Source organism: Chamaea fasciata, unplaced genomic scaffold (assembly GCF_029207755.1).
Source record: "Chamaea fasciata isolate MVZ Bird 193981 ecotype frontalis unplaced genomic scaffold, bChaFas1.0.hap1 SCAF_3, whole genome shotgun sequence".
In the NCBI taxonomy this organism is placed as follows: domain Eukaryota; kingdom Metazoa; phylum Chordata; class Aves; order Passeriformes; family Sylviidae; genus Chamaea; species Chamaea fasciata.
The window spans coordinates 5620548-5645459 of NW_027094088.1; the positions used below are offsets into that span (position 1 = coordinate 5620548).

The window sequence follows — 24912 nt, forward strand, 5'->3', positions numbered from 1 at the left end:
ACTGTGGCAATTTATAAAGCTCCACTGACATACAAATAATGTTGAACATACACATAATGTGCTCTTTCTCTGAATTTTGTGTTGCAGCTGAGTAGGAGTGTGTTTGTGTACATAAAGATACCTGCATATGTATCAGGCAATTAAGGATTACTGGAACAGGCTGTTAAACAAATAATAAATGAGGAAACTTCTAGACTTCAGGACAGCACCTTACTGGATTAACAGGCATTAACAATCCATGTGAGCAGTGATGAGTTTTCTTAATTGTTCTCACTGCAAACATGACAGTTGGTCTTTAACACTGATATCCTAAATTGTAGACAATTTTAGGGTCTTTGACACTAATATCCTAAATTAGCTGTGAATGCAGTACCAGAGAGCTGATGTTGTGTCCCTGGTGCTGGAAGTCCAGGTTATCAGACCTGAGAGTGCTTTGATAGAGGTTTCTTCTTCATCTCTCTTTCCTCTCTCACCTTTGGTGCTCCTTTACACTATCCACAGAGAAAGGGAGTGTTTTCATCTGCTGTTGGAATTCAGCATACTTTTGAATGCAGGACTTCCTCTGATTTTGCCAGAAATATTTTATTGTGCATGTTACTTTGATTCCATCAGACACCTCTCCTCCTTTTTCTGCAGGATAATTTTGCTTTTAGCTGATGTCTTTCCTGCCTGCTCTAGATCTTCAATTCCCATATTGCAGACTTGAGTATTTGTGCATGTTTGTATTTTAAACCAAGGCCTTTTTGTAACTTCTTGCATTTTCCTTTGCAGTGGAATTTCTGTGGAGCCATACAACAGAGAGCATGTGTGTTGGATACATGTCTGCACAGGATGGCAAAGCTAAGGCAAGTCATGAGGAACAGGCTATAATACAGTAGAATGAGTGCAGAAGCTAAGGAGAATTTGAATGAATGATAATGAAATATCTAAGAAATGCCTTTCTTTAAGAGAACAGAAGAAGTAATGGTTGCATAAGAAGTTAAATGTGTCCATTGATTAGGCATTTCTAATTTCTCTTTTTTAATTGCAGCAGTTAACAGCCCTATACTAACATATATTCCACGTCAGGATAAGGTGCCACAAACACATGTCCATTCCCTCTGCTGACAGTAATTGTATTTGAATGACTTTATTCATCTTGATTCAGTTGTGCTGGTACCATATTTTTCTGTGAGCACGTCTTCCTCCAGATAAAGCAACTGCACCATCAAGGAAGATATAAAACAAACTTCAAACAAGTTCCTAGAATAGCCTCTGTGGTAAATAATTCCAATATTACCATCCATATTTTCAGTTTCTTGGAGCCTTAGGATTGATTTTTAATGAGTGAAATATTACGTTAAAATCGAATTTAACAACGAAAACCGGTAAATTCTGCCACATCATGATCAAGGAGCAGGGATTAACCAAGCCCATGACAGTCATGGTTCCTGTAGGTGTTAATGCAAAGGGGGATGTGGCCAAGGTAATACAGGAATATACAAAAAAAGACAATGAACATCAGATATTTTACATAGCAAAACTGGTGTAACCCTCTGTTTCAAGCACTGGAATGGATGAGTTCATCTTCAAGGCATAAAATGTGCAGGAAAAAAAAAGACAAGGATGCCCCAGAAAGACAAGAAAGATAACAAGCAGCTGATGAAGGAAGTGCTAGTGGAGGTGTAAGTGAAGTATTTGCTTCACTTTTGAATAACTTGGGGACAATTCTTTCCAGATAGCTATACATGAAATTGAGTGTGGTTTTACTTCTTTTCTTAATATTTATTACGTATTTAGTTGAAAAAAAGTCCAAACTGAAGTTAAAAGCTCAGATTGAACTGGGTGAAACTAAAGCAAGTTCAGCCACAGATGTTCTAGTATTTGCTAGTTAGCTTTAAAATTGTTTTCTTGTGTTTGCAGTGAAAGAATAACTGCGAATAAAGGATGTTAAATATTTCCAGTGTGGACACCTGCCTCCGACTTGCACTGAAGCTCAAAATGTTATTGTTTCTTCCTGGCAGTGTCTAATTAATAAATAAATACTAAATATGAAATCTGTCTGGTAATGAGTATTAACATGACAGTGCCATGCCCAGAGTTGCTTTCCTACTCACAGTTGCAACATTTGACATCTGGTGTGCATTGTTTTCATACTGCTGGTAAATTCTCCAGCTGGTAATCCTGATTGTGCTGACAGACACAGCTGCTCTTCTTGGTTCACTTTTAAATTATGTTTTTGACCTTCACTGAAGAGTTAATCCCCCTCCCTTTCTTCATTCTTTGAGTCTGTGGCCACAAATGCTTTCCAGAGAAAAACCACAAATGCTTTTGCTGCTGACTTCTATTGATCAAAAAAAGTCTTCTGTCATAAAAGCTGGAATTTTATTCTGCTACAACTAGGACTAAGTTATAGATGGAAAACTGGGCTTGAAATAGAACACAATGTATTGCAAGTGAAAAAAAAAATCTCTGTTCTTTAATTGAGTGACTGTTTTGCTACAGTTAATTTTGACTGCTTGCCATGAAAGGATAATGGCATAAGAGTTCATAAAAGTATAAAATATCACTTGTTTATGAGGACCATAGCAAAATGATTAGGCAGCAGCTTGTAAGGAAACATTTGCTTTCCTGTTTTTCTAGGGTGGTAAAGACCTTCAGGTTTTATTTCTTTCACGAGTCTAGGACTTGTGTTTTGTTCTTAAACTGAGGGCTTGTCACATTGGCTGATTTTGAACTGGTTCAAATTAATCAACAATTTAATGAATGTGAAGCAAAAGCAAGACTTAAAAAGTGAGGAGGTTTTAAAGTATCTGCTGTTATGAACTAGGCTAATATCAGAATCATATAAGAGGGTACATACTAAGGAGAAAAGGAGCCTGCTTTACTATCTTAGTGTGATTCTTTGGGCATGGGAGGTTAATGCAATTCCTAATAGGATGCAGAAAATGGTTGTTCTGAACCCCAGGTGGAAACTGTGGAGGTACAGGATGCCTTTCCTCCAAGGCAAACACAAGGTAGATGCAGCTCACCTGCACCTTGGTGTGCTCAAGACATGGAGACAACCAGTTACCTGTCAGCAACTCCTTGAAAGAGGAGTGGGACAGGAAAGTGGAATTGGAGACTTGAAGTGGTTTGTGCACCCTGACCTGCTGGTGCTTCTGGCTTCTAGCAGTGTGAGCTCTCCTGATTTGGAAGTACCCTTGCACCAGGGGTTTGTTCACTCCCAGTTGAGGCAAGACTGGGTTCTGCAGCTGGCCCCTCACCTGCCGGTCGGGCTGCCTGAATGTTAGCTCACCAGCACCCAGTGGCTGAGCCTGCAAGAGCTGTGCACTAATAGTGGTTTGATTTGGAGCATACTTTCTGGAGAGGTGTCCAGTCTTTTATTTTTAAAAAAAAACTAGTTGCCTGGAAAATTCACCATTTCTTGTTGGATTGAAGTGTTTAGTTGAGTGTTGCTTTAAAAATCCTGCATAACCTTGCCAGATGAGCTAAGTTCACCTCTTATTGCTGACACAGTCACCTCTGGTTGTGTGTCCTACCAGCTCTTTCTTAATGCTGGAACTATTTCAGCTCCTCCACCACTCATAGTTCTGGAAATGTCATCTGCAGCACCTGCATAGTGGATGTCCCAGTGGCTTCCCTCAGTGACTTGCCACAAAGAGCTAACCAAGGCATATCTTACCTGGTTCAACTGTGCTTTTCTTTTTTTCTTGTCATCATTCTCAACATAAGCAGTTTCATAATCACTTGGTGCCAGCATTTGTCACAAATTGGATGTGCAAGGACACAAGCTTTTCATCTGAACATTTTGGCTCTCTCCTGTACTTCCTGAACTAACCTGCACCACCAGGTGCTGCACCTGACCCAGGCTGGTGCTTGGGTGCCTCAGTTATCATGAGCTTAAGGGGCAGATACTCTCTGGTTTAGGAGCTGCTGGAGCCAAACCTCCTTCCTGCAGCAGTACTGGGACGGATTGTTCCAAGATCAGCCCTGTTCGTTGGAAGATGAGTGGGCTTCCCAAGATCTCTTGAAGCCAGGTCTTGTATCGCCACCTCTGTGATGGTAGAATTGCCACAGTAGCTGATGCTCAGCTTTTTCTGTCTGTTAGTGAGGCTGTTGGAATATTCTGGGCTGCAGTGGAAGTTTCTGGCTGCAGCTGTGAGAATACATGGAAGCAGATAGAAAATATTAGTTTGTGGATTCTCTGTACTCACTCAGCTCCTTTTGGAGCAGTAGCTGCTGCATCCACAAAGGTTATGACTTGTAGATTGAAGGACTGGGGATTAAGTAACTGCATGAACTGAGATTTTGTTGTTGTTGTTATTGTGTTGTTGACTCATGAATTAATTGATATGGATTTAAGATCCTTGATAAGCAATTATTTCTTTTTCCAGTCCAAATTTTCTTCTCCTTCTGAGATACTAGTTGGTTTTCAGAACAACCTTCCAGATGCCTGGGGTTTTTCTATGGATCTATAATAGATCTAACAACTGATCATGTCATCAGCTAAGAAGGTCACCCTGTTACTGGGGCTCTGACTTCTTTAACCTTACTCTGGCAGAGTTCAGTTCTCTTTTCCTGTTTTCCTGAACTGGCTGGGTTATGTTCTGAGAACTTAAGCATTTTTGTTGTCACCACTGGAGGAGCAGCTCTTCTCTAAGGTGTTGGTTCTTGCAGCTCTGTCCATATGATCATGGATGATGTGCAGTACTTCGGGTCTTAACAGTTTATGTAGCATTTAGTAGAGCAGTTTCAGTGTCAGTTTGCACAAAGGGCTTGCAGACCTTCTGCCATATAATTTGGGATGGGAAGAAATAATTCCTTCACCCATAATGTGATTTTTAGATTAAAATGAGGAATGGGGAGGAAGGTTGTTAATGGTTAGGTTGCACAAGTTAATTGACTTCTCTTAGTTACAGAGAATTCATATCTTCTTGTTCCATGTCTGCTTGCTCAGTGGAGGGTGCTTCAAAGGAAAATAAATTCTTCAATCTCAAATGAGAGTGCAGCGTATGCCTGCAATGTGAGTTCACATACCAATGGCATCTCTTGAAGGTTCTGGCTATGGGTAGGCAGCCTTTCTTTGATTTAGTGTTGTGTATCTGTGCATAATCAGACAGGAGCCCTTTTATCTCAGGCAGGGTCTGCAGAATATTTGTTTTCTCAAGTCCTGCAGTATTTTGTATGCAGAAAGTGTAAGTGGCTGGGATACTTACTTTTTCCTGGATCTGACAAGTGTCTTGTCATGGTGATTGAGAGTAGTTGGTGGTGGCTGAGGTTTCTGCTTGAAGATAGGTAATTCCTCAGTTTGTTTTCAGTAGTATTTGAAGTCAAAGTGCTTTTTTTCCAATGCAGGATCCAGTCTCAGTACCAGCAAAATGCAATTTTGGTAATTTATCTTGTGTAAGTATTTGAAATAATTTATCGGCTTGCTGTATTTCTTAGTATTTATAAATCTGCTATATGATCTTTATAAATGTTGCAAACTTTGGCAATTGCTGTAAATGTTGCAATATTTTTGAGTAGTAGTTCAGACGCATAGGTTTTAGTTTTTCCAACAGCTGGTTGACTTAGACAGCAAATTTTAAAAGCCCAGTTGCAATATTGAATATAATCCAATTCAGTTGCCAGTTTAAATCTCCTTTTGGCAGCTATTCAGTTGTTATAACGCAAACTGCTAAGCTTTATGTTATAGGAGATTTTAATAATGCAAAGCTACATAAGCCATTCTTTCCATTCTCAAACGAACCAAATTCACATTGCTTTGCAAGACGTGGTGCAGCAGAGAGCGGAGGGTGTTGCATATTGCTGAGTTTGAAAACATCCATCAGCAGCAACTGCTGTCCACACCAAATGTTGTGGTTGCAGCGTGCAAACAGAAACTTTTATCTTTGACAGTTAATTTCATTTGCCGGTATGAGCAAACATGGTGGACAGGGAGACCATCTCCAGTTCACTTTTCCTGTGGAGATGTAAGCTGTCATCATCAGATTTATTTGCCTTTACTGGCGCTGTAAAATTTAGCAGAAGTCCTTCCCTCTGTGTTTGAAGTGATACATGTGACAAACACTGATTGTAGCGATTGTTGTTGGTTTTTTCAGCATGAGCTTCTGTATTTGACTCTGTGAGTGTAAGGTCTGTGAAAGCCCTTTGTCAAGAGAAGGGCACTTTTCCAGTGCTCATTGGGTGAAGAAACACATCTTGGAAGAATCCTAATTCTAATTTGAAAATTAGTGGAAAAAATTACTGAGCTTGTTTAGTGAGCAGAAATATGAAGTCAAATAATTCAGTCATTCATTTCAGACTACAGAGACAGTCTTATAACTTCATGAGACAGGAAAAGTATATGTCACTGTTCTTATTTTCTTTAATCCTCACTCTTGTCTGGAGACTGGGGAATCAGTCAGAAATTTTCATTTGAAAACTGCTGTGTGCATACAGTGGACCATCCAGTTCTCTCATAAAAATAAGGTTTTTCTATTTGTTGGAAATAACCTTCAGTGCTAAGATACCCTTAAAATGTTTGGCTCGTAGACTTTCATGGAAATGAACTGGCTCTGAGATGAGAAGATAAGTTCACTTTTTGGGTTGGGTTCTTGCATAAAGCCAGTAGTTCTGGAACTCTCCTTGGATTTGGCTGATAGAGTGGAGTAGGGAAGGTGGGACTGTGTGTGCAAGTATGCAAATATAAATGAAATAACCGGACTTCGTGCCTGTAATTCACAATGATATGGATCACACCTGAAGATTCATGACAAGGTTTTGGAATGCCTCTACAAAACCCTGGGATGCTGACCTGATTGGATGATTGGTTGGTGTGTGTCTTTAGGATGTCTTGATGCAGGTGTGAATGATTTAGTTAAATACATCAGTAGTTTATAGTAATATACTTAACCCACAGAATGAATCTGAGCTTGGAAAACTTAACTTCCTAAGCAACCTGTATGTAAAATCATGATTTTCAGGACAGTGAGATCAGAAGTGTCCCATCGCTGTGTTGTTCTGTTGTTTCCCAACAAGGACAGTATTCTGGAGCCTCTCTTTCTATTTTCCCCATTTTTTTCTTTATTGAGGTTTCATCCAACATGATGCACGTGGCATTCTCCAGTAGTAGCAGTTGCCAATATTTAGTGGGGCACCTTCCTCCTGCCATACTACAGGTGTACATACAAATCAGGAGGAGAGATTACCGGGAGACAGAGCTGCAGTGTTGCTGCCAAAACGGGCTCTTACTGCTTAGAAAATAAATTCAGAATGTGTGGTCAGATGGTCCTGATGGTGGAAGTGTGTACCCAGCTAGAAGGCTCCAAATTTCTAAAGAGTATGTGGATTTGGTGATACTCTTTTCTTTCAGGGAGCAAAGTTGTAGAAAGCAATTTCCTTAAGGATATGGTGTCCTTGGTCTTTCATTATGTTTCATCTCTATAGTGTAATGAATGGAAAAAGTTTGTTTTATAAATTATTCTGTCTAAAGCACATCCTGAGTGTGTAATAAGAGTGCTAAACACATGAAATACTCCCTAGATTTGCTTAAGAACTGAATGTGCTGCCATCTGGTAGTTGTACTCTGTCCTCTTGGCACCATTTGATTGATTTCAGCTTTCTCATGCAGCACTGCCTGTCTCTTGGCTTAAATTTTATATATTCATTTTACATTGTATTTATGGTTTTAAAGAAAGAAAAATTTTCTCAAGTTATTGTGACAAACTGATACTTTTATATGAATAGAAGGAGGAGACCAGCTCTTTAAAAGAAAACCTTTTTCATATTCCTTGGTCTCAAGGTTGTTATGGAATCCTTGTCTATGAGGAATGAAATAATGTAAGTCAAAAAGATGAAACTCTATGTTGTTCCTGTAGTAGTTGTATTCCATGTATTCCAGAGCAGAAAGACCTGTTGGTTTTGTAAGTAATGGGGAACTTTGCAGTGTGCATCAAAAAGCACTGGGAGAAACATTCCAGCACTGAACTGGGGGGATCAGTAGTTCCATGATGTTGGTTTGGTTAGGAGGGAAAGAGGGAAACACTGTGTGTTTGGAGGGCAAGAACGTGGAGCAAGAATCAGCATCTGAAGGATGGTTAGTTCCTTTGGGCTTTATGGAGGGGTAGGAAGCAAAAGATCAAATGTTCCTTTCAGCATTTACCTTTTTTCCTGTGAAACCGTGGGCAAGAGGTTCCTCCTTTAAGCTGCAGCAAAAATCTGTGGTGACTGACTGGTGTCCCAGGTACCTCATCTCCTCTTGGACCCTCACCAACCTTGCTTTTCTCTGGGAAAGCAAAGCAAATCAGAATATTCTTGTAAAATGCCTGTATATGAAGCTGAACTGTGGATAACAACATCATTCTTAATCTACCATTCTTTGACAAATGCTTTACTCAAAAAGAGTCTTCCATGGAGTTGAGTGGAGGATTAATTCAGGAGAATTATTTATTTTCCTTTTTTATTCTGGTCCCAGGCACAATTTCTTCCAGGTGTGGGCTCATTCAACTTGTAAAGCTGACAGACTAATTGAGTTCAATTAAAACCTTTCCTTGTCGTTCTTTTTTGTTTGCTTTTTTATTTTTAAGTTTCTAGAATCAACCTAATTGACTATACAATCTGGACTTAATGTAAAATATGATGTTGGGATATAAAAATGTAACTAACTTTACAAATAAGTTCTATGGTTCATTTTAAAATATTCAGTGTTCTTTGAAGTTTCTTTTTATTTACTGGAGTTTGTTCTTATGGTTAAGAACAAGGGAGATAAAATTGTAAGAATTCACTTGGGAGTTTTCTGAAGTTGTCTTGACATGGCAATGTTATCCTTTCAGATTATTTATTTAGTAACATCTTAAGCATTATCATCTGAGATTTGTCTCATTTTTGTTCTACATAAGGCAACCATTGGTGAAAGTAATAAAAAGCAGTCAGTGTAAAGCAGGTCTGTATTTTCTCTATCATAAAAAGTATGCAAATAAACAGGATGCAAATAAAGGCTTTAAGAAATGCTTTGTTATATGTGGTTTCCATGTTTCTGTGGAAGTGAAATCTTCAGCTGCTGCTGTACAGTGGTTTGGGGTCTTGTGTATGGGAAATGAGTTCCTCCTGACACAGGAAATTAGGTTTTCTATAGGAAATGTGTTTTAGGCAGCTATTTAAGCACAGCTACTTGCTATTGTATTACTAGATAGTGACTACCTGCTTATCCCCTCTTGTACATTTTCCTTCCCTTGCTCAAAAAATTATTAGGATTAACTTACTGGTTTGCTGTGATTGCAGTACCTCACTAAACAACCAGTAGCATTCTTCCTCTGAGGAAACAAAATTCGTTACTATGCCCATCAAACAGTGCTGCTTTTATACTTTTCATTTTGACCCTTTCACAGAACTGGAAGAATATCATAGATCTGTAAGTCATAGAATAAAAAATACCTTTCTTCCACTTGATTTTCTTCCTTCTGGTTTGGTTTTTTAAATCTGTGAAATGACATCTACAGAAAAATTGTCAGTTACATTTTGGGGAAAGTTGTAACAGATTTGAAGAGAGTATTTTCTTCTTGGAGTGGTAAATGGCGATTGTAACTGAAACTGTTCTCAAAGTAGGAACATGTTCATATATCAAGCAGGAAAGCCAGAGATCAAAGTTTTAGCCATAGAATTAAAACATTGAAATGTTTTAAATTAAATCTTATTTTGTGATTTAACTGAAAACAAGACCACCTAAGTGCAGGCACCAGGATGCCCTTATCAAGAAAGGAATTAAAAGAAGCTGCCCAAGACACAAAATGTTTCTTTAATGCAATGAACTGAGTTTAGAGTCTCAAATCACTTTCTGCTCAATTGATGCAAATTTTTCTTACTGAACTTTTATATTTGTGGTTTTTGTGACAACCTGTTGCCTCATGGCAAGCCACACATTTTGCAACAATTAAATCTTTTAAATAGGATAATGTACGTACAAGCAAATATGTGGTGGGCTGCACTTACAGGAAGCTGTCATTTCTAAACACCAGCAATGTTATGTTGTGAGCTTTATACCATAGTAGGAATCATTTCTAGTTCCTAATTTAATGTAACAGGAGCAGTTTTCACAGTGTAAAAACATGTGCAAAAGGGGATAAAAAGTCATTACTCTTGACAGGAAGTCAAAGTATCTTTTCATAAGCAGATGCTTTTGCCCATCAGTAATAAAACATACCCCAGTACATAAAGGATCATTAACAGATTTTTAGGGTCACGGAGTTACAATTCAGTTATAAACTGGATTTTTGTGTACACAGACAAACATACCCACTTCCTGGCTGAAATATTCCAGTGCCTTCTCAAAGGCTTTCAAAACTTTCTGTGGAAAAGATGCCTATTGGCAGAACCACAATTGTTCTTTGGGCTGATTCATTTGGTAGTTGGGAACAGGAAGCCTTTGGAGTTTTTTAGGTGGATGAGTGGGTATTTTATGCAGAGAAATTTCTTCCTTGCAACCTGATCTTTGCAGTTGCCTTATGCTCTGAAGTGTTACTTTGTCAAATGTTTAATTCTGTCTGAGGTTTCTCAAAGGTGCATTTCTCTATGTGGTAGTAAAGACTTCTGAATCTCCCTAAAATATAGACCTATAAACAATGAAATGCCAGAATTATTTTCTTTTGTCTTCACTCTGGATATTTCTTTGTATTTTCAATGCATTGATACATCCAATTTACCTTTTCTATGCATGTGCCATGGTCTTTCTCTTCATGTGTTAAACATTAATGCAAACAAAATAGGAAAAGAATCTCAGTTGCTTTTCAAGTTGCTTTGCAGTTTGTCCTCAGACTTCAGTGAGGGAACAGCTTAATTGTTCACTACTTATAAGCTTACTTTGTCCTGCATAATTTTGCCTTTTCTCAGTCCGTAATATTCTTTTGACTTTTCCACAGACTCACATTTCAAGACTTCCTCCTGGAGCTGTGGCAGGACAGTCCGTGGCAATAGAAGGAGGAGTTTGCAGGCTGGAGAGTCCAGAAAGCAGCTGATTCTTCACTTCATTGAAAAGAATGTGAATGACTTTTTGTACAATAAAGTTTTTTTCTTTTTTTGTGTTTTAACAGATGTTGGGAATTCTGCTTTTGTTTTATACTCCGTATTGCAACCATGTGCACCATAACTCGAGACAAGTGCTGCTGTAGTTTATGTTCTCACTCTGTGAATGGAGTTGGGGGTTGTGTGCATGTTCATTTTGTCCCACGAATAAAATAGGAACTCTCCCCAGTTGTGCAAAGATCATGTATGATAAATGATTGCATTTTCATTTTTTTCTGTTGAAAAAGAACCAAAAGTCAACAAAGAATAATTTAAAGATAAGATCACAATTGTCATTCATATTCTAAATTTAAAAGTAACAGGCCTTTGAAGTGGCGTTATAATTATGCAAAAATGATTATGGTTTCTAAGTTTCTCAGTGGTTTAAGGAAATCCAGAGGTGGTTTAAACATGAGTTGTTTTTTTCCTCTCCAATAAGGAGGATTTTTTTTGTTGTTGTTCAAAGAATGGTTTCAGTGAAACAAACTAGAGCAAAATTAAGGCTCAAATTGTTTTTAAATAGTCTTATAGGTCATATCTGTGTTCCCAAACCAAGATGTTAATAGCTCCAAGCTGTATGTATTGCAGAAAGCTCTATGAAGATAATGTATCGTTACGCAGTCTTTATGTATAATGGAATATTACGGTGTAAATAAGAAAACAAAGTTTATGGAAAGATTCGATATTATTCTTCACTTCTGCTTTAAATCTATTTTTAAGAGAGGTACAGAAATGAACATATTACTGGATGCAAAGTGCAATGTGTATGAAGTGGCTGGTGGGAGGTCTGACACTGAGCTTTCGTGTTGGTCAAGCAACTTCCTCAAGTCTGGCCGCAGCATGGGTATTTATATAACTGTGTGTAATATGTATGTACTGTGCATAAATTTACTGTAACTCTTTTGATACCTTCAACAAACCTGCAGTGTAAAACAATGTAATCCTTGTCTGCCTCGTGAAGGAGCGTTGGCAGTTGAACTGTCATTTGTCACCGGTTTGGATGTGTCAGCCAGGCTGCCCAAGTCCTAAAAGCGAGTTCTGACGTACAACCTTCCACTCAGTCCTTTTTCCTTCACAGCACTGGCAGCAATAGAAGACTTTTGTAATTGATTCATTGTCCTGATAAGTATGCCAAAGAGAAACTAAAATAGTTCATCTTTTTCCCTGGTGGATATTTGATAATACTGTTTTCAGAAATAGTGGATGAATAGATATTCAGACTGTATTCGCTTAATCAGGCATTGTACTTGCCTGTTTTGTAATGTTGTGCCTGCCTATAACAGACATACTTGACTGATGAAATTGTTATATTGATTGTAGTACCAATCTTTCATGGAAAAAATAAAATTTTTTTAATAGCCTGAGTTCATTTTCACTATTATACTACAACATACATTGAGATACTGTCATCTGTGTGTGTTTTTTTTAATTGTGACTTCAGTGTAGCCCTATAGTTGAAGATACTTCCACACAGTTCTGCAAATGATATAAAACAGCAGCTTTGCAGATTGCACAACAACGAGGTGGAATGTACCTGTCTTGAAATAGTTTGTGCTCAAATACAACACTTGAGGTTGGATCCTCAGTGGTACACTCATGGTCTGAGGAAATGAAGGACTGTCCTGCAGCACTCCAGAAACGATGCAGCAGAAGCTGTGTTGTCACAGCCCTTAGAACTGCTCTGACACTGTTAATGATGAAATGGTTGTGTGGACCCTTCACTGTGTAGGGAGTGAAAAACTGAAGTTGATGTATATGGCTTTGTACATACCCAAATTTGAAAATAGCCTTGTTGTTAGAAAAGCTGTAGGAACAGTGTTAGCCTGCTTTTATTCTGAACGTGCTTTTGTGTACTGACATCATAGAAATTTTGGCATAAATTCACTCTTTCATGCCATAAGCATGGCAGGACGCCTTGTGAAATGTAAATTGATAAATTGTCTCTTCCCCTTGCCTAATCTCTCTTTTTGGAGGTTTAGATTCCAGCATAGGATTTTTGTGGTTTGTTTTTACTTTACTTTTGTGTCTATACAATAACCCAATCAATTTTTTTTTCTTCTTTTTGGTCTAGAGTTTTCTACCTAAGGTACGTATGAGAACTGTCTTAGTGTGTATGAATTTTGGTATCTGTTGTGAAGACTGACAGGAGTAGAATTTCCCATCAAACTCCCACTTAAACCAGTGAAATATCTTACACTACTTTAATTATGGGTTTAATTGTGCCACCAGTTCTATTTTGAGGTTAAAAGAGGCTTTTAATATAAGTATAAATGGTGAGGAGGGACCCTGCAGTGACGTGGTCTGTGAGCCCTCTGTGTGATGAGTAACCATTGCCACTGGCATAAGCAGATACAGTCCAAGAGGAAATTACACAGCTGACAGCAATAGCTGCTGAAATTATAAAGGAAGGATGAGCAAGTGAAATACACAGAAATAAAATTTGGGTACTGTCGATTTTATACTCGAACACACAATTACGGGTGCTAGAGGATTTTGCAGCAGACAGGTCGGTGCCAGAGTAGTCCCACTCAGTCTTCTGCCATAATAAATTTTCTTGCTTAAAGTTGCTAATAGGCTAAACCAAACCCATTTTTTTGTCTTACTTTGCTCCTGTGCTTTTGCAGCATGAGCCTACAATGAGTGATTTCAAAGGACTCCAACTGAGCAAGTTATGGAAGACAGGCTTGTTACGCTAAAGAATCTGAAGAGGTGATTAGAATTCCAGTTGTGGGGATTGTTGGGTGGTTGGTTTGGGTTTTTTAAATAAAAACTCTACAGTTTTTATATTCTGTACATATGAAGACTCTGCTTTTCTGCTTGTAAATTAACCTCTGAGGGGCAAATGAGAGATTTGACTGAGGTGGAGGAGGAGAGGAGCTGATTTAGGGGAACTGCAGCCATTCACCTGTAAAGGACGATACAGAAGAAAAGAAGGAAGCCTAAAAGAAAACAAAGCTGGTAGTAAATCTAGGGTTACTAGCAAGGTTGGGGTAACTGCTATTGCTACTTAAAATGTGAATTAAAAGCAGAATATAGAAAAAGTAGCCAAAGGAATTGGTGGTTATGGCATTACAGGTATGATATTTCACAGTGGCACGTGGTAATTGTGCAGCTGGACAGTCTTTGTAACCCAGTTTCGAGCAGAATGATGCAGAATTAGATGGGAAGGTCTCAAGTGTGTATTTGCATGCTTGTAAAATGAAGGCTTGCAATTTAATGATTCCTTGTTCTTCCAGTTGTTATGTGAGTTGTTGGAATCAATGAGATATATCAAGAGTACTGTCAGTCAGTGGCAGTAGGATTTATCTGGTGAAAGACACTGAATTGCATGGCCAGTTTTAAGTGTTGTGTGTGTAAATAACTGAACACCTCAGTTAATCTCATTCTTACAAGATTTACCACTAACAGAATTGGCATCAGTGTAATTCTGGGTGGCTGACATCCCATCCTCTTAGTAGAGAGTCACTTTTTCATATTAAAATATGACGTAGGCTGGTTTTCAGGTCAGCTTTGTTGGTAGGAGAAGGTTTAGGAGAGAATTGAAGAGTTGAAGGGGAAGTTTGTACTGTAGCTGGGTAGGGAAATAAAGGCTCTTGTTAGCAGGGTATCCAGAATAAATTTACCAACAGGGGAGGGCAGAAATCAGTGGAAAGTGGTAGAGGGAAAACAAAATTGTTTTGAAGGAAAAAAAGAAGAAGAGACAATAATCAAGAAAGCTGGGTTTTCAAGGATTTGATGTATTCCTCACATGCTATTAGAGCTCGTCTTCCAAGGGATATTTGAAGAGACAAAGTATGAACTGCTCCATTACACTTGGTTTTCATGTGAAAGACTTGTTTTGGTTTGCAGCAAAGTGAAGACAAACACAGAATGTCTGTGGCTTTTAGCCTCCATGGATGTAAGCAGAGGTTTTGTAGATTCCTTGCAGGAGGGTTGGGAAAGGGCCACTGCCACATGCCAGAGGCCAAATCTGCCAAGAAATGCTGAGAACCTGTAACTTGCAGGAAATTGTGTTGAGATTTTATATGGAAGCTTGTGGCCAAGGACTCCTGTAGTGGGTCTAAAGACAGAATTTCTGATTAATAAAACTTACCTCTTCTTTTTTGCTCATTTTTTACAGGAAGGCTGTGGGAGGTTTTGCTTTGATTATTCACTCCATTGGGAGCTAACACAGAGATAAGGAGGACTTGTGCACTGACTTGTATTGTTTTAGATTCTACAGTGACACGGATTAGATTGTGCACATTCCACATAACCTGGGCCCTACATCCCTGTAAACAGCATTAGCATCACTTGATTGTGATTTAAACACAACAAATGTGTCTTGTTACCCACTCCTGTCTGCCTAATGAAGCAAACAGAGTGAGTTAGCATGAGCAGCAGGCACAGTGAGACCTGCTTTCCCTCGGCCTTGTGCCTAAACCGTTGTGCCCTGCCTTGCCTCTGAGGTCTCCGTGATAATGTTGTATTGCTGCAAATACCCACTAAGGCAGAGGGAGAGCAGCTAAGCTCATCTGTCTGAAACAAAAAGCCTTTCAAAGTGAAATGCCATTTTCAGGGAGCATCACACGAAGGCAAGTGTCTGAGGTGAGATCCTGTCCCCAGTGAGGTCACCTGGAGCTCAGCCATCAGCTTCAGTGGAGCCAGGATGTCATCCTTGGAGGTGTTCATCTTAGAGGACTCAAACTTTATGAGTCCCTTAATGCCAGTGCTGGAGGCTTCAGAAATGAGGTGGTGTGAGATGTTTTGATGACTCATACCTATTTTTTGGATTATCTGGGAATATCTTTTGGGTGTGTAGGGCTCCAGCAAGCCAAGTGGAAGAACCAGCCACAGACTCCTCTGGGCTAATAATCTGCTGTAGACAGGCAATGACTGTGCTAAAGGGAGCTAAGAGGCTCTCTGCACTGTTTTTCTAAAAGATGATGATTTTGATGATAAATAATCCATAAGTTTTCCTAAAGATGACAATTTCTGCAGCCCTGGTTTCACTTCAGGTACATGTGTGTGAATGATATCAACAACAAACCACCAGAGCACAACCTTAGGCAAGGATTCCCGTGGTACAACTCACCTGTCGCAAACCACTGTGCCCCAGGTAAGTGCCAAAAAGCCACAACACCAGCCTGGATTGTAACATCTGCTGCATGTACTGTACCTCTGATAGAAATCCTATTGAACATAGTTTTTAGAATTTTTTCCTTAAAATGTGAGTTGTGACCGGTAACAGCCACACAATGCAATTCCGTGCTGGAGATCTGGTCCTGCTCCCTGTCAGCCTAAGATTTGGTTTAAAGTTGGGATCAAATTGTCCATACTTGAAAATACTGCTGCTTTTTGCAGCTAAGGGTAAAGCCTTTTGTCTCTGGTGATCGTGTGTTTTGTACTGTGGACAGGTGTCAAGGCCCTGGCTGTAGAGGAGCAGGATGGGTAGCAACGAGTGAGAAAAAAAATGTGATAAAACAACCCCACAAACCCTTCTTGCAGGAGACAGTGAAGGATTTATGGATGAGGGAGTAACATTGAGCCTGGGAAAGAGGATATGGGGGAAAGTGGTGTTTTAATTTGCCTTTGTCTATCACTATCCAAGCCTATTTAATTAGCCATGCATTAATTTTCCCCTAACTGGGTTTGTTTTACTCATGTATCAATTACCTCTGCAGCCGTGGTTCTCTTCAGGACTATATCCAAAGAGTAAAATTTTGCAGGAAATATTCTCCTGATGGGTTAATTTTCTCTTGGGCCAGGGGCCTGATGTTTTTTGGGCCCTGCAGCTCCATGGCAGTAAAGGAAACAATGGAATGCTTTGCTGAAAGAGGGATGGGGAAGGCAGAAAGACTTGCTTTTAGCTGATGTTAAATTGGGTATTAAATGAAACTGCTCACATCATCCTACTCACTGTGATTCTTCTTCATGTTGGATGTTGTTCTTATTGCTTCCAGTCCATCCCTGGAAGTAACTGCTACAATGCACCATGGATCTTGTTGGAAAAATATCACCGTGTTTATAAAATTGAATTTGTGGCTGATTTTATGGGAATCAATCCTAGAGATTGCTGTATGATAGATGATTTGCAAACTCCCGCAATTAGATGACTCCAATTCCATTAATTCCTCAAGGAAAAGGATTAATGGATAGAAAAAAACCATTGTTTTGAGTTTCTTCTCTGCACATCAAAAGAATAGTTATTCCCAGATAAGTTTCAAGAATCCTGACCAGCATTGGGGAGGTACCTGAATTAGGAAAGAACTCAAAAACAAGGAAACACCCAACTAAAAATGATGAACGGAAACCCGGCAAAAAGTCCACTGTTCATACACAAGGGGCAGAAGGCAACTGAGTTATCCTGTTCTCCAAAGTGTGACTTGGACAGAGTTTTAGGTTCAGGTATGAGCTAATGCTGTTTTATTATTTTGGTACTTTTTTGTTTTACTTTTTTTTTAGTTTTGAACTAAGATGTCTTTGCTTTTGCCTTGCTAAACCGTTTCCACTTTAAATGGTGGACTTTAAAGTCATGCAAATTAATTTAAAGCAAAGATGCTCTTACTTCTGTGGGGGTGCCAAGCCCAGGCCAGGTAGTCAATAGGAACTAACGCTGCAGAGAATGGCATCCAGTTGCATTCAGGTGTGTGAAGAAATGGGTGGGTTTTCAACACTACCCTGTGCTTTGTCTTCAAACGAGTTCTAATTCCAATCCTTCATCCATTTCACCTCCATAGAACAAGCCCATGTTAGGCGGTCTCACAAAGGGCACACACCAAGTGGTAAAAGCCTTCCTTTTACCCCTCCTGGAGAGGGAGTGAAGAAAACAAGACCTGTGGATTTTGTTTTCCTCTCAAACTGAGTGGCACCACTCAGCTTGCCCGATCCCTGCCCCGAGGATGTGTCACAATGTCTTCAGGATGTTTCCTGAATGCCACAGTTTGGGGTTTGCTCTCGGGGTACTGGGGGCACTAAAGCCTGTATCCATTCCTCTCATGCTGTTGTCCCTTCTGCATCACTGCCAAGAATCAGCAGAATAATTTGCCTGGGAAAATGCTTGAGGTCTCCACCTTGAAAAAGAGGCTCCAAAAACTACATTTTAATGGGTTTTTTTTTATAGCAAGAATGGTGGCCAGGCTGGCTAGTCAGTGTGATTGACTGTCCATTTGGAAATTCTAGGTGCAAGTTCTTTCAGGCCAGTGTGCTCCTGGATTGTATGTGCATGTGTTGTCTTTATTCATGTCCACTTCATGTCCTGTTCTCCCCACTCGTTTCATCTTTATTTTCTCTTTCTCCAGCACCACCACTTGTTTCACTTCAATACTATTAACAGAGGGTCAATAATTAAATTTCCCCTGTGAAATGAATGCGTGTGGCTAGAAAGAACAAGGAAATACATCAAGTTCCTGAATTGAAAGAAGACTGATGAGTCCCTCGAGGATCCATGCCCAAAAAAGCCTTTGTACAGGATTTTCTCCCAGTTATGCTGAAATGTAGGTTGCTGTGATCTCTGTTGGCACAGATGTGGAAGGAACCAGGCATTGTTTGATCCAGTGATTGCAGAACAGCTTCATTCACAAATGAGAACCTTTTAAGCTGGTGCAAAACTTTTGAATTTTTATTTCCGTTTATTTTCACCAGTTTTTTGCCTATTTAATTTCTCATATTTTTCACTTCTCAGATTTTCCACAAATGGTAAAAATCACCTACACAGTAAAGTAGTGCCAGTCATAAATTGAATATCACCTGAAGAAGGCACTGCATCCCTGCTGGCAACAGGGGAGCTGGGGAAGGGGGCAAAGGGGCCATCCCTGCTTTTTGTACTTTCTGGTGAGTTTATTTTTTCTGCCCTAAAAATTCTCCACCAAAGGTGTTCCTTCATGCAGTCCTTTTACAGAGACAGATACGATGTTCATGTAATTTTGCCATAAAAAAGTCCTCTATTCATGACATAAAAGTAGATGCAGTCACTTTTTTGATCAGGACTTGTAAGAGAAAGACCACATAAGCTTTTTGCTTCTTCTTTGCTGAAACCTTTTGTGTGGCTGGAAAGAAGATATAAGCCCTTTTCCCTTCCTCGTAACTAATTCTCCTTACCTGAAAATACCAAAAAGGAAAAAATTCTTTCAAATGAGAGCTGATATCTCCTCCTCATCTTAAATATTCTAATTATTTCTATCTCCCATGCAGATAGGCTGCAAGACCTTGTTCTTGTTAGTCATGTGCTGGTGAGGTTACCAAGTACATTTTGTTTCAGTCCATCTTGTCAGGAAGAAAAAATGCACTAACTCGACAATGGACTTCTAAGTTAGCTAAACAAGGTAAGTTTATTTGTTGGTGAAACACTGCTGCTCTCAAATTCTCTCTCTGTGCATACAAATCCAAAAAGGGTCACCTGCTGTTGATTCCTTTCTCTGTCTGTCCTCCTGATCCTGCTGCTCCTGCATCCCTGCTTTCCTGGTTGCTGGTGAGCTCTGGAGTCTTCACAGTGTGCCTGTGGTCTTGGCTTAGGGAAGAGGCCTTAGCTGAGAACTTTGATCCAACTCCAAGGAGATGATGGGTGGAAGCTCTGTGCCATGCCCTTGTGTCCAGGCTTTGAAGTCTGGGATTAGGCTGGGGGAAGGAAGGAGTCCTGCACGATATATCCTTTTGATGTGAAGCTCTGATGAGTGATGATGTGAGTTCAGCCCAGGACTTTGAGGCTCCAGCCTGTGCTGAGGGGCAGTGATGAGCCCTTCCTCTCTCCTGGGACAGAACATCCTCACATGAAGGGGTGGAGATACCCTGGGATTTCCCCCGTTCTGGCCTATAGCTTTGCTGACAGACTTATTTTTCACCCGAGCATAGTAAATAAAAGTTTGTGTCCTGCTTGGAGATGATTCATCTGTCGTTATGCTCAATAATTCGAATTCCATGCTGGGCTGCTGCTTCCCCCGTGCTCCGCCAAAGCCGGCGGTCTCCGCTCTGCACAGCTCCATCTGTTGGCATTGCTTTGCCATATCGGAAAAGGGCTAAAAACATCATAATCCTTCTCCTCCCTCCCCCGCTTCGGCAAGAACAGCTTTTTTTTTCCCGCTTGGAACGTGAAGGAGATGATAGACAGGAGGCATGGGGAACCATTTGCTGGGATCCCAAACCAGTCGGGAAATTCCTGCATCCCTGGGCTCCCCTGCATCTTCAGCATCCTTCAAAACCAGGAGTGCCCAGAGCCAGCTGAGCATGCCGCAGACCTGGGCAGTGATGAGGACCCGGTGCCCCCACACCATTTCCTTCGGTTTTCCAGCCCAAAGTTGCCACAAGCAAGGGCTGACAGGGGCTGCGCCTGCTGGTGGCGGTGGCTGGCGATGTGGAACGGCTGTGGGAGCTCCGAGTCCTGCCCATGCACACAGACAGCTGGAAAGGAGCTGCAGGAGCCGCCGGATCAGAAGAGAAAAGAGGCAGGCGCCATCCCTACACAGCGCCCGACTGGGAGCTATGGAAAGGGCGGCTCCACTCCTCTGGGATGTCTCCAGGAGCCATTCCCAGGGGCCGAGGACCGAGGGTGGTGTGGGGATTGCTGGGGAGGAAGCAGCGCTGCGGGGGCTCGGAGGTTGCTCTGGATGAACACGAGGGATGCAAATCGCTCGGGATGAGGCAGGGCAGGCCAGGGCAGCCGGACGGATGAAGGCTTGTGCTGAAACGCCGGCACAGGCTGGATTCCCCATCCCTGGAAACATTCAGGGTGAGGCTGGACGGGGCTCTGAGCAGCCTGGTGTGGTTGAAGATGTCCCTGCTCATGGCAGGGGGGTTGGATCAGACACCTGTAGAGGTCCCTTCAGCCCTTCCCGGCTCTCCAGCCGGGCAGGAGCGCGGCAGGTGCGGGGCTGCTGCTATGTCAGGGCCGGCCACAGGAGGGTACCACAGACGGGGACACGCTGTCAGCCCCGCCGCCGACACACGAACCGGGTGTCACCGGCCACACCGTGCTGCTCCCTTCCCTCCCCTGCCGGTTTGGGAGCCAAGGTGCGAGCAGGGCTGGTGCCCGAGCCGGGCAGAGCTCAGCCCGATGTGTCTCCGCAGGTGAATCCCTGGCAGGGATTCCTCCCCCTGGTGCTGGGGATGTGCCGGATGGAGCCATCGCCGCTCCGGAGGTGTGAGGCAGGAGCTGGGACTGCCGGGCACCGTGGGGAGCGGGGCTGCTTCCCACCCTGCCCGGGGCGAGAGCGGAGAGTAAAGCGCTCTGGGCGAAACCCGCCTTGCTCGGGGAGGCAGAAATTCAGCCCATCCTCCTTTCTGTTCTCAGGGACCCAGAGGCCGGTGCTGAGTGCCAGCACATTCACTCCTCTCCCTGCTGGCTCCGGGCACGCCGGGCTCGGCTCCTTGGCTGGGCTGGAGCAGCCGCACGGATTGCACCAGGCGGGAATGACACTGGCATCAACCAGGGCGGCTTCAGTTGCCTGGAATTGTCCAAAAGCTGGAGCATTTTTAAAAAAATGAAGGTTACAAACACGCTCACGAGCGAATAGTTTTCCCTTGTATGGTTTATGTAAGTCTCTGCTTAAAAAAAAAAAAAAAAAAAATCAAAATTATCTGCCTTCCTGGCAGCGTTGTCTTCTTCCAGCTGCTTGTGGTGTAGGTATGAACTTCCTTGACATCAAATACTGAATGTTTCCAATACTGATACCTCATATGTGGCTGGTCCTAAAGCAAGAATGGGGCTTTATTTATGTTTTTCTTTATATCTTATAAGATATACATGTTTTATCTATATATTCTCTATATATTTTACCTAAATATTCATTTATCCTTCAATCATGATTATTATTTGATTTTATAAGGAACTTCTTCTTTAAGACACATCAGACGTTCAGAATATCAGAAATCAGTATTCTTTATGATGAGAGATTTTTTGATAGAGGCTTTTTTCCCCCTCCATAAAAGGAGAAAGCAATCTGCCAGCTAAATAAACGCAAACATTTTGTTTCTCATGCTATCAAAAGCAGCATGCAATATGATCCAGCCTCCTTTGTGAAGGAACAGTTCTAGTTACAGAGATGAAAAATTATACTTAAAAGGCAAAATCAAACAGAACTGTGTAGCTTGTTTGTTTATCTTCAGCGGTGATTGTCCTTTGGAGACTGAAGCCTGGCCTGAAGCTGACATAATACAAGATAGATTGCTTCCATGGGCTGCGGTGGGAGTTTGGATTGGATGATGTGAGGTTGCAAAACTAAAAATGCCTCTCAGAAGGACATGAGTACAACTTAATTCATGACGGAAAAAGCGGGGTATGAACACTGTGGAGACTGTTTCAGTTCCCCAGATTTCTCTGCCTTGAGAAGGTGTTCTGCAGGTTCGTGTTGGAGATGGCCATTCCCAGAGGAGGGCGTGCAAGCAGATTTGGGGTTTCCCCACCAAGGAGAACAGCTCTAGGTGCTCTATTATCACAGAATCATGGAATAATTTGGGTTAGAAGGGACCTTTAAAGGCCAGCTAGGGTCCAACCCCTCTGCAGTGAGTAGGGACATCTTCCACTGCATCAGGTTGCTCAAAACCCCATCCAACCTGGCCTTAAATGTTTTGAGGGATGGAGCATCCACAGCTTCTCTGGGCATCTTACGCCTGTGTTTCACCATCCTCATTGTAAAATTTTTTTTCCTAATACCTACTCTAAGTCAACCCTCCTTCAGTTTAAAATATACTTTGTCCCATTGCAACAGGACCTGCTACGTAGTTTATCCCCATCTTTTTTAGAAGCCCCCTTTAAGTACTAGAAAGGGCTTGAAGGCTTCCCTGGAGCCTTCTCTTCTCCAGGCTGAACAAGCCCACCTCTCTCAGCTTGCTTTCACAGCACAGGTGCCCTCTGGTTATCTTCAAGGCCCTCATCTGTACCTGCTCCAGTAAATCCATGTCCTTCCTGTGCTGAGGGTCCCAGACTTGGATGCAGCACCCCAGGTGGGGTCTCACCAGAGAACAGTAGAGGGGGAGCATCACCTCTCCTGACCTGCTGCGCGTGCTGTTGCCCTCTGGCATGATCTGAGTTTCCCTGGCTGGAGTGCAGGAACTGCCATCCCAGGAAGAGCAGCATGAAAACCCCGTGCTGTTCCAGGCACTGGGATGTGGCAGACACAAAGCAGGAACCCACCTGCAGGCTCAGCTGCCCATGGAGCTGAGAGTTCAGAGAAGAGCAGTGCCCCTTCCTTGGCAGCTGGGAGCTCCATCCACAGAGATCCAGTAATGCTGTACAGAGAAAGCCAACCAGAGGTTACCTGGCTGCCCCAAGAAAAACCTCCTGGGTTTCTCATATGCCTTATCACAGAACAGGGACAGAGAAAACCACAAACAGCCCCAAATTCTGCTTCTTTGCAACAGCCTTCAGATGTCTTCACAGTTTGAAGCAAAGCTGCTACCAGGGCTTGGGAAATGTGAGTGAGCCTGACTTCAGTTATAGAAAACCTACAAGGCTGAAAGTATGAAAAGCTTGCTGGTAAATCATTTACAAGAAAATATCTTGCTCAGCATGGGGTTTGCAGTGAGGGGGTCATATTTAATGACCTGCTTCGAATGTTAATATAAATCATTACTTCCTCACCAGCTAAATCATGGCTGCCTCATGCTCTGTGTGCTCTCCCCTAGAAATGTCACTGACTTGTGAACACGATGGAGTTTGGAGCCACGTGGCACCCAGGGATGGGGAGAAGGACAGAAAACATGAGGGGCTGTCGGGCATCCTGGGAAGGATGCCATCCCTGACTCAGCTGTGCAGCTCCTGGGTTTCCACAGCACTGTCCACCTCTGCAAAATGCAGGAAGTTCGGGAACTTTTTGGCAGCCTGCTAAACTCCTGTAACCTAAATGAACCTGTGTCCCTGGGGCAGAAGCAGGGACAGTGTTCACGGGGATACAGAAGGCAAGTGTTTGGCTTTGGGCGAATGATGCCTGTGAGTTATGCAGGGAAACATCTTTCAGATGGCAAAATAGACCTCAGACTCACCTGGGTCAGTCAGCAGAGCTTCCCAATGGAGCCACCTCAGGCAGAATCTCCCCAGGTCAGGCACAGTCTGCATCAGTTAGAGGTGCAGGGGGGGGCAGCCTGGGAGTGCATGGCCAAAGGAATGTGTATGCACAGGAAAGGGAGGGGGGGGGAATTCTCTGAACTCCTTCCCCTTGGAAAAAAAATACTGCACCTCGGAAAGGCAACAGCCACTGCAAACACGAGGGAACGTGAGTCCCACATCTATTTCTTGGCACTGGATACATTTGGTGCTGGAAGGGGCGTATGGGCTGCTTTCACCTGTTTGTTTTACACAGGGCAGTGAGGGAGAGAAACCTCAGAATGTCAACAGACAATTGGTAACTCATTGCTTTTTTCTACCTTTAGATCATAACTCAAAAAACCAAAAATGCATGCATGGCATACTCTTTGTCCCTGTTGCCTGTGTGAGAATGTCAGTTCTGTGGGTCATTCAGAGAGATTTTATGGTAACAATGTGCAAGTGAAAGCAGTTACTGCTTTTGACGGATGTGTTTAGCACAATGGTACTTTTACATTTTAAGAAATGAGAAGCAAACTTTAGTCTCTTCAGTCCACAGTAAGTACAAAAAGCAAAGTCAAAGCATGTTAAAGGTGTTACCTTTTCTTAACAGAACTATCTTAGCCAAGGAGAGGAAGTAGGAGTTGAGTAAGGAAGGCTTCAAAGTAAATGGGCAATTCTGGATTCATGGTGAAGATAGAGTAAGAAGGTGTGGAATATTGTGTGAATGGAAAAACAAAATCTGGAGCAGAAGCACAATTAGCATACACAGAGCTGTAAGATTGCTCAGAGAAGCTCTAGGCTGGGCTGTCCTAATCCCCACGCAGAAACCAAGACTGGTTTGTTGTCAAGTCTGTGTACATCATGTTTTCCTCAGTCTCCTTTCTTTTCCTCCCTTA

The 24912-nt window shown here is 41.9% G+C and overlaps 1 protein-coding gene across 5 annotated transcripts in view; it reads left to right on the forward strand.

Annotated features, from left to right (window-relative positions):
• TASP1 (taspase 1) overlaps positions 1-11047 on the forward strand; it is a 76674-nt gene extending 65627 nt beyond the window's left edge. For all 5 annotated transcript variants that reach the window (XM_066177804.1, XM_066177807.1, XM_066177808.1 and 2 more), the window contains exons 13-14: positions 772-845; positions 10878-11047. In XM_066177804.1, the coding sequence (XP_066033901.1) occupies positions 772-845; positions 10878-10973 (170 nt within the window). In that variant the 3' untranslated portion in view covers positions 10974-11047. The remainder of the gene's footprint in view (positions 1-771; positions 846-10877) is intronic.
• The last annotated feature ends 13865 nt before the right edge of the window (positions 11048-24912 follow it).